Source organism: Hirundo rustica, chromosome 3, assembly GCF_015227805.2.
Source record: "Hirundo rustica isolate bHirRus1 chromosome 3, bHirRus1.pri.v3, whole genome shotgun sequence".
In the NCBI taxonomy this organism is placed as follows: domain Eukaryota; kingdom Metazoa; phylum Chordata; class Aves; order Passeriformes; family Hirundinidae; genus Hirundo; species Hirundo rustica.
In genome coordinates, this window is record NC_053452.1 from 114,597,729 (window position 1) to 114,606,985 (window position 9,257).

Consider the following 9,257-nt stretch of genomic DNA (forward strand, 5'->3'; position numbering starts at 1 on the left):
ATGGCTGCGCTGCTCAGCACATTCCCCTGGCCGGAGCGGCTGGAGGGGGACGCGGGCGAGGGGCTGTCCCCAGGGCCACCCCCCCGAGCGTCGCAGGGCGAGAAGGGCTCCGAGAGCCGCATCCGCCGGCCCATGAACGCGTTCATGGTGTGGGCGAAGGACGAGAGGAAGCGGCTGGCGGTGCAGAACCCCGACCTGCACAACGCGGAGCTCAGCAAGATGCTCGGTGAGGAGGGCCGGGGGCGCGGGTTTGGGGGGCGAGGTCGGGGACCCACCCGGGCATCCCCGGGGGTGCAAACCCTGCCTGGATCCGGTGCTCCGGGGCGAGCACCCGGGCACCCACCCACCCATCCAGGTGCAAATCCTGTCGGGATTCAGTGCCCAGGGGCACTCACCGGAGATCCCTGCGGGTGCAAACCGTGTCCGGATTCGGTACCCGTGAGCCCACCAGGGCATTCCCGCGGGTGCAAATCCTGCCCGGATCCAGCGGCCCGGGGGAGGCACCCGCGCACCCACCCGGGCATGGGATGCACACCCTGCTCGGATCCAGCGCTCCGGGCTTGGTCCCCAGGCACCCACCTGCGGTCCCTGGAGTGAAAACCCCGTGCGGATTCAGCGCGCTGGGGTGGGGAGCCAGGCACCCTCCGGCCGTTCCTGGGGTGCAAATCCCGTTCGGATCCAATGCCCTGGGGTGGGCATCATGTACCCACCCGGTCATCCTGGGGTGCAAATCCCACCCAGATCCAGCGCCCCGGATTGGCCATCCCTGGGGGTGCCAGCCCTGCCCAGGTGGGGACCCGGTCTGGCACGCAGCAGGAGGGCACCCCTGCACCTACCTGGCCGGTTTTGGGGTGCAAAGCCAGCCCGGGTGCAGCAGCCTGGGGCTGCAAGACCTGATGGAGTTCTGCACTCCCAGGGGAGCAGCACCGTGCACCCACCCCGTCACCCACGGGGTGCTCACCCCAGAACTGTCCCGCACTCCAGGTGTGCAGCCACTCCTGGTGCTGTCCTGCATGCCAGGGGACAGGCACCCTGCCACCCCTCTGCTGCAAACCCTGAGGGTGCTGTGCAGGGAGGGACCCCCAAATTTTCCTGGCCTGTCCTTACTGTCCCACTTTTGTCCCAGTATTATGTGGCTGGGGGGTGTGTGTGTGTATTTCTGTTGTTCCTTTTGGGGGATCACAACCCATTTTGAGCACACGTTTGTTTCCCACTCCCCATCCACTATTTCTCCCTTTCTCCCAATCCCCATTTTGACATGAAACCAAGAGGGCAAACTGAAATTATCGGCCCAGACAGCCTGAGAAAGAGCTGCCCGAATTGCAACACAGCTTTGCTGCCCAACCTCTTATCCAAAGTTTGTGTTTCCCTGGACAGTTCTGTGGTGTTTTCTTTGGTGGTTTGGGTTTTCTCCTCGCTGCTTTGCCGTGCAGCATCTCAGCTTGTTAGTGTTATTTCTGCTGTCTCAGGCCATGGGAAGGCATCAAAGGCTTTGATGTGTATCCTCATTTCTGCCCCTTACCCTGAGGAGCAGCCTGGGACAGCCTCACTGTGGGATAACGCCCCCTCTGCCCAGTGCTGCTCTTCTGTCCTGTGTCTTGGGGACATTTTATCTCGAACAGGGAGGAGCGAGGTCATAGAATTAATTACGGAATCATGGAATGGTTTGGGTTGGAAGGGACCTTAAAGACCATCTAATCCATTCCCCTGCCATGAGCAGGGACACCACCCAGACCAGCTGTCACAGTGCCCAGGTCTCCTTGTACCCGGGTGCAAGTCCTGGCAGGGCACAGGCTGGGGCACCTTCAGGGACACCACGTCCTGACCCTCTGCTCAGCCAGCCTTGGCTGTCCCTGTTCCATAGCCAGGCTCTCTGCCCCGGCCTGTGGAGCTGGGAGAGTTCATCTGCCTGGATTTATCCACTAACCCTAGACCCACCTGGTGTGGGGACTTGGGATGAAGTGGGTCAGAGACCCTATAACAGCCTCACATCCCCCCTTCTTCTCCCACCCGCTGCCGCCACGTCCCCCTGCAGGGTTTTTGGGATGCGTCCTCCGCGTGTGCCGGGTGGGATGTTGGGCTCCCTCGGGAGGCTGCGGGTGCTAAGGGAGCGTGTCCTCCGTTTCAGGGAAGTCCTGGAAGGCGCTGAGCCTGTCGCAGAAGCGTCCCTACGTGGAGGAGGCCGAGCGGCTGCGGGTGAAGCACATGCAAGATTATCCCAACTACAAGTACCGGCCCCGTCGGAAGAAGCAGGTCAAGCGCATCGGGAAGCGGGTGGATGCCGGCTTTCTGCTGGGCAGCCTGACACGGGACCAGAACTCTGTGCCGGAAAAGCGGACCTGCAGCCGGGCCGGGGGGGACAAAGAGGGCCCGGGTGAGTACCACCCCCGCCCGGGGCTGCCGGCCGTGCGGGGATACCGGGAGGCTCCGGGCAGCGGCAGCAGCACCAGCGTGGACACCTACCCCTACGGGCTGCCCACCCCGCCGGAGATGTCCCCCCTGGATGCCATAGACCCCGAGCAGAGCTTCTTCTCCTCGCCCTGCCCCGAGGAGCATCACCGCTCTCACCTCGCCGGTGCCACCTTCTCCCCGGAGTACGCGGGCGGCTCGCTGCCGTGCGGCCACCACCCGCTCAGCCCCATGCCACAGCCGGCCACCTGCATGATCCCCCCGGCCTCCAGCTGCCCTCCCCTCCCTCCTCCTCCTCCTCCTCCTCCCAGCTACTACACACCCGCCTTCCCCTCCCTGCCCACTCCCAGCCTCCATGCCCACCTGGGCCAGCTCTCCCCGCCGCCCGACCACCACGGCTTCGACCCCTTGGACCAGCTGAGCCAAGCGGAGCTGCTGGGGGAGATGGACCGCAATGAGTTCGACCAGTATCTCAACAACCCCGGCCACGGTGACCACCACGGCGGGGCCTTGGCCAACGGGCACGGCCCAGCGTCCGGCAGCTCCCACAGCTCCGAGAACAGCCTCATCTCCGTCCTGGCCGACGCCACGGCCACCTACTACAATAACTACAGCGTCTCGTAGGAGCCCAGCCGGGGCCGCCTGGAGCGGCCGAGGAAGGACCCGACACTGTTCCGAGGCGTTGCTCCCTGGGGACACGGCCCGCGGCCCCTCGGGGTGACCGAGTCCGAACCGCCGGGCCCTGGAGTCTCCTTGGTGTTGTAGGTAAAGGATTTGGGTTGTTGGGTCACCGCCGGGCAAAGCCTGGAGAGCTCTGCTCCGACCGCGGTCGGGGGACACTTCCCGACACCAAAGCCCTTCGGCCAAGTCCCTCTTCCAAAGCAGGGATGCTCCTGGGAGCACAGGAAGGCTGCCCCTCATTTTGGGGTGTCCCCAGCTCTGCTTTGGAGTCAGGAGGGCGGCAGCACCCCGCAAACGTCAGGTCTGAATTCCCCCCTGGAAGGGGGAAAGGCAGGGATGGGAGAAGGGAAGATTTTGGTGAAGGTCTATGAGCTGTTCCTGGGTTCTGGTGGCGGCGTTGCTGCGGCCACCCTGACCTGCCTGACTGCTCCAACGGGGATTAAAGCCCCCCATCCCTGCCCCAGAGCACGGACTGGGGGCTTCATCCCTCGGGAAACCCCAGAGGGGATGGGACACCAGCCAGGAGAACAGTAGCCAGCCCCAGGGGTGCTGAGCCTGTTCTGGAATGGGGTAAGATCAGGGCTTGGAAAGGCAGGATCCGGCCAGCATCCACCCCTGGGAGCAGGTCCTGGGACGAACGTTTTGGCCAAGAGGTGATGATGTAGCAGACACTTTTTTTATCAAACATCCTTTGAAGGGGAAGGCTCAGTATTTGGAGCCACAGTGCCCGATGCCTCTCCTAACTCTGGCGTTTTATTGCTTGTAATAAAGCTGTACATTGATTTATTCCTTCCATTATTCCTCCCCCCACCCCTCACCTCGGATTCTGTATTGCTCGAGTTCTCTTCCTTTCCATAAAGATGAAGCTTTATTTTAAATCAGTTATATGACATGATTAATCTTAGTGTTTACTGTATGGCACTTGGTAATGATTAGTTAGTAACGTGGTTATGATCTCCTGGTTTCGGCCCCAAAAATGTATTTATAATAATTGCAAAGAAAACTTAAAAAAAAAAAACCAAAACCCCGAAGTTCACTGGTTTTTAAGCTAATACATTCCATCTCTTTTGTGTGACTCTATGCATTTTGAATGAGTGTAGATACGAGTTTGCATAAAATATTTAATTTAAATAAATATGTTTTTATATGATGATTGCTCGATGATTTAAATTGCTGTCGCTATTGACAACAGTTTTCAAAACAGAAACATTTCCCGTGCAAGTGCTATTTTTTTATATTTTTGTTGTCGTTGTTGTTGTTGGTATTTTCAGCCAAATTTTTCTACTTCCATTTTTTTATAAATAAAACAAAGATCTGTGGTTATCTTTACAAATTGTGGATTGCTTTCTAACAAAAAAAGGGGCATGGTGAGTGCTCACCCCCCTCTTTTCATGGAGTGTCTCGGATCACTGTGCTGGCCTTGATCCTGCTTTTGCCATCTCTCAGATAATGATCTTTGTAATCCTGTTTCCACATCACAGTGAAGTCAAGAGCTTTGCCTTTGGTGTCTTGGTGAGCACAGATGATGTTGCCAATTCATGGAGCAAGTGCCAGTGCCTGGAGCGTGGGTTTTAGTCACATTTAAGGCTCTCTTTTCTCTCACAGTTTGGGCTGATTCACCTCTTAAGGTGCTCCACAGTGTGGGGACCTTGAAAAGGGTCCTCGTCTCAGGTGCAGATTGAGGCAATGAGGCCTCAGAAGTGTGTGGGGGTCAAATTTGGGGAGCCACGTGAAGGTGATGTTGAGTGATGGCCTTCAGGCCTGGCCAGCAAAGAGAAAAGCTTAATCCATGTTGTTGTCCATGAAAAAACATCACAGCCTGCTCTTGCCAGACATTAAATCAGGCTGTCCTTGAGGTCTGGCCAGGCACAGTGACTCCCAGAGTTGTCAGGGCTGGAAGGGACCTCTGGAGATCCAAGACAGTGTAAAAACCTCCCAAAGCAGTGTCCTGCCAGGCTGGGTCCTCCTGCTTGGCACCCAAAAATGGAGGAGCACGTTTCCTAATGCACTTTGTGACGCCACCTGTGTGTTGGTGGCTGGGAGGGGTCTTCAGAGGTCACCCAACCCCATCCTGTCCCTCAGGGTGGCTTGTCTCCCATAAATGACATCTCTGACCCACGGAGCCCATGGTCCCAGAAAGGGCAGGCTGTGTGAGTATCTGCAGAGGCACCAAGGTGCTCCTGTCCTGTCATCCTCCATCCCCCGCTTGTAATCCCTGGATTCAGCTCTGCCATCCTGCCTCTTCCTTCTTCCGAACTCACCCTTGGCCTCTCGTTTTTAGGGGGGAAGGAATAGATACCTTTGGGTGTCCTGTGGTGGCTCCCTGACTGGGGTGCCTCAGCCCAAACGTGACTCTTCCAAGAGGACTTTGGAGATGGAGGGAGGGAGGTGCCAGGATCCTGTTTGGCCTCTCTGCCCAGCAGCGCTGACTCACGTGGGACCATGCCAGGAGCAGGAGTGGGGCTGGAGAAGTCCTGCTTTTCCCTTCTCCATCCCTCGCTGCAATCCCTGTGGTGCCGGGGGCCCGAGAGGCAGCTGAGAACAGTGAAACTGCCTTGGGGAGGAGGCTCAGCTGTCCCAGCCCCCTCCCAGAAATTCAGCTCAGGGTGTTGCCACCAGCCTGATGTGGGATGTCACATTCTCACCCTATGGGACCCTTTCTCCAGGACATTGGCTGCTCCTGCTGGTCCTTCTCCTTATTCCCATGCCCTGAGCAATGATGGGATCAAAGCAACGATGGGATCAACCACCCCACGCTGTGGAGCCTTTTCCCTCCTTGCTTTCACCCATGCAGGGCTGGCAGAAACAAACCCCTCTCCAAGAGCTCCCAGCAGATCCCAGAGTCTGATATTCCCAGGAAACGGGGGTTATCCGCGCACCCCATCCCCAAGGAGCCCGTCGTGCCGGGGATGAACCGAGATCCCCGCCAGCCAAGCCTGTCCCCACTTGCTCAACCCGGAGCCACGTGAGGAGAGGTGGGAGCTTGTCCCTGTGCTCTCAGCACGCCAGGAACAGCTACAGGCCCCAACCGGGAGCCGGGGCCCCCCGAGGGCGTTGGGAGCCGCAGCCAAGGCGAGGTGCGGCTCCCTGGGAGCCACGGCCGGATCCGGGCACACGCCCAGCGCCGGGAGCAGCCGGCTCCCACCTCCAGGACACTGCAGCCGAGACGAAATTCAGGAGCAGAACCATCCTCCCCTTCTCTGGTGGGATGGGAAATGAGATGCTGTGGGTCCATCCCCTCCACCCACAGCAATTTTTTGGGATACAGGGCGCTGCTGCGGGGAGCAGGTGGAAAGTAAGTGGCGGGCAGAGGTGGGAAGATGTGGGTTTGCTTGGAAAGTGGATATCCATAGGAAAGGCTGCTGGCCATTGCCGTTTGTGGATGTTGGGGGGGGGGTCTCCACCCCAAGCAGGGCTCTTTCTGCACCAGTCCTGGGCTTGTTTCTCCTCCCTCCCCACCCCAAATCCAGGAGCCCGTGGCAGCCCATGGCATGCTGAGGAGTCTTGCGGTTTGTGGCCTGCTGTCCCCAGCCTGGGAACCAGCAGGAAAATCAAATCAGGGCTGCAGGAAGGGATAAAGACGGCCTCACACCACATTTGGGCTCCTGCTCGGGGGTGTCAGCCTGGGCCAGGACAGGGGTATCTCCTTGCCACGAGGTGACAGGGTGTAAGCCCTCTGCCCCCGGTGTCCGGTGGCCTTGGCCACTCCTCGGCCCCGCGGCTGGCCAGGTCGTGGTGCCGGGCATTGGGAGCAGGGATGAGGTCACCTTCCCGGACAGCTGGAATTTGGGCTGGCCAGGAGCTGCCATGTGTGTCATGCCCCGGGTGATTTCCTTTGCATCCCTTGAGCAGGTGGTGACTCCTCTCCGTCCTCTCTCTGCGTGTCCCAATGCCACCGGGCAAGGGTGGGCCCTGGTGACAAACACCCACGTGGATGTTCCATGCCTCAGTTTCCCTGTCTGTAAAACAGAGAGATTTCTTCCTTCCCTCCCGCTCTTTTTCCAGCCAGCGCTGGGACGTGACCTGTCTCTTCCCCAAAATTTGAACGGGACCAAGTGCTTGTGCTGCCTTCAGCACGAGGGGTCCCTGCCCCGCGTGAGGGATCTGGATCCTGCGACGAAACCAGCAGGGAGACAACAATTTCCCCCGATTTCTCAAAGCAGAACCAGCTGGGGGAAGTCGAGGCAGAGACGGGGGTGAGGCGACCGGGCTGAGCTCACTCTGCAAATCAGTGACAGAACCTAGAGAGACCCTCAACACGGCCAACTCCCCCCAGATCCCAAATCCCCTTTTTCCCCCCTTTTTTGCTCTCCTTCCCCATCCAACCCTTTTTCCCTCCCCTGATTTAGAACCCCGCTGCACCCCACGGCAGGGAGGGCAGGATCAGGCCCTCCCGTGTCTCCAGAGGAGGGAATGAGACAAGCTGCTGAGTGGTTTCCTGCCCAGCACTGCCAATGGGAGCTGCTCGGGGTGCCGGGAGCAGGGGAGGATGTATCCGGAGCTGAGTGTTTCCTGGCAGATAAGGCCAACCCCTCCTGCAGGATGTTATGAGTCCAGGTCCTACCTCCACGTTTCAAGAGAAGGGGGCCGAGGAAAGGCTTGGATGTTTATGTCAAGGAAAAATAACTTCTCCCTCCTGTGTACAATCCTCTGGCTCCCCCAGGGCTACGTGCGGCAGGATAAATGCTGGGAATAGGACAAGGAGGGCTGTGGGCAGGCTGGGGTCTCTTCCCTGCTCGCTGGGGCTGCGTGGGAATGTGCCCGGGCAAAGGCGGGATGGATGTGGGGAGAGGAGCCTGAGGGTGGAGGGTGAAGGCTCAGCGCTGTGGGATCGGGCTCAGCATCAATCCGGGGTCACCTTGGCCGAACCCAGCGTGTCACCGCCCCGCAGCAGATCCAGATCCCCGTTAGGATTTGTCCTCACCCTTCAGGGGAGCCCCTTCGAGGCCAGAGCCATGGCAGCCCTCATGGCTGGAGGTCGGGGTTATCCTGCCCGCCTCTGTCACCCAGGGAATCAGATGCTGGCGGAGGGAGGACAGCGGCGGAGCTGGGTCTGGCAGCCCGGCTGGCTGGGGAGCAGGGGGAAGTTGTGCGGTGGGTGTGGAGGGAATGAGGAAAACACGGATTTTCTCCATATTTTTTGCAATGGATAGGTAGAATCTAGTGCTGGCCAGAGCTGCCTCTTTGGATTGTGCTCTCCTCACACTGTTCTGGGAGCATCCCCAAGGCTCAAGGCAGAACCTGTGCACTGACTGAGGGCTGGTACATGTCCAGGGCCACCTCTGGATGAGGGAAGGAACATGGAGAGAGCTGCACTAGACTTAGACTGGTCAAGAAATTAGGACAGGGAAGACCCCCAGCCCTCAAGCATTACCGTTCCCACTGGAATTACCCCAGATCCCAGCACAGCCATGCCCAGGCCCAGGATAGGGACAGTGAGGACATTCCTGGTGAGGGTTTGGACATGGTCACCTGGTTTGGATGGGTCCAGACACTGAGCAGCTTTTCATGGAGAGTTTTGCATTCAGCATCAACAGGGAGAAATCGGAAATTAGACAAAATCTGGCTATCTCCTGTCCAGGGTGATTGACAAGAGCTGAGCTTCTTCCCACTCCCATCTCATTCCAAAAGGAGCTGCTGCAGGTCCCATTTCCCACCCAGTGGGTCCAAGAGAGGAACGGAGGACAACCTGAGAAGAAAGGAGAGAGGGAAAAGCCCTGTTCTTCCTCCTCCGAGCTCAAGGAGCCCATGAGGGCAGCTGAGGGGCATCCAGGGAGAATTTTGGGATAAGAAGCCTTGTGCTGGAGCCCTGACCTGTGCCCTCCTCCAGTGTCGCCCACCCCTCTTCCCTCAGCACCCGGAATTCCCCCGCGTCCCATCCATCCAGGACACCGCACCCCGCCTCAGCCAGCCCGAGATGTTGTTCTTTCCCTTTGATTTCCAGGAGCTCCCACTTGGCCCCCAGAGCTCCACGGCAAACAAAACATCAGAAGCCCAGGCTTGGCGGTGCAGGAAGGAAACCGGCTCATGTGGGGCTGAGTCACGATCCCGCTGCTCCTCCCGGCATCCCAGGGAGCGGGATCGGGTATCCAGGGATGCCAGGTCCCACCGAGCCCTGACCGGCCGGGGCACCAAAAATCCTCATCCACCACTGCCAGCATCACCCC

The 9,257-nt window shown here is 59.0% G+C and overlaps 1 protein-coding gene across 1 annotated transcript; it reads left to right on the forward strand.

Annotated features, from left to right (window-relative positions):
* Positions 1-4,404, forward strand: SOX7 (SRY-box transcription factor 7). Its single transcript, XM_040060532.2, has 2 exons — positions 1-226; positions 2,129-4,404. The coding sequence occupies exons 1-2, from the start codon at positions 1-3 to the stop codon at positions 3,031-3,033; spliced, it is 1,131 nt and encodes a 376-aa protein (XP_039916466.1). The 3' UTR covers positions 3,034-4,404.
* Positions 4,405-9,257: the final 4,853 nt, after the last annotated feature.

Excerpts from the sequence above, each read along its gene's own strand:
- SOX7 (XM_040060532.2), top strand. The coding sequence starts at position 1 with ATGGCTGCGCTGCTCAGCACATTCCCCTGGCCGGAGCGGCTGGAGGGG. Across the intron at positions 227-2,128 it reads GGAGCTCAGCAAGATGCTCG|GGAAGTCCTGGAAGGCGCTG; the intron begins GTGAGGAGGGCC and ends CCTCCGTTTCAG.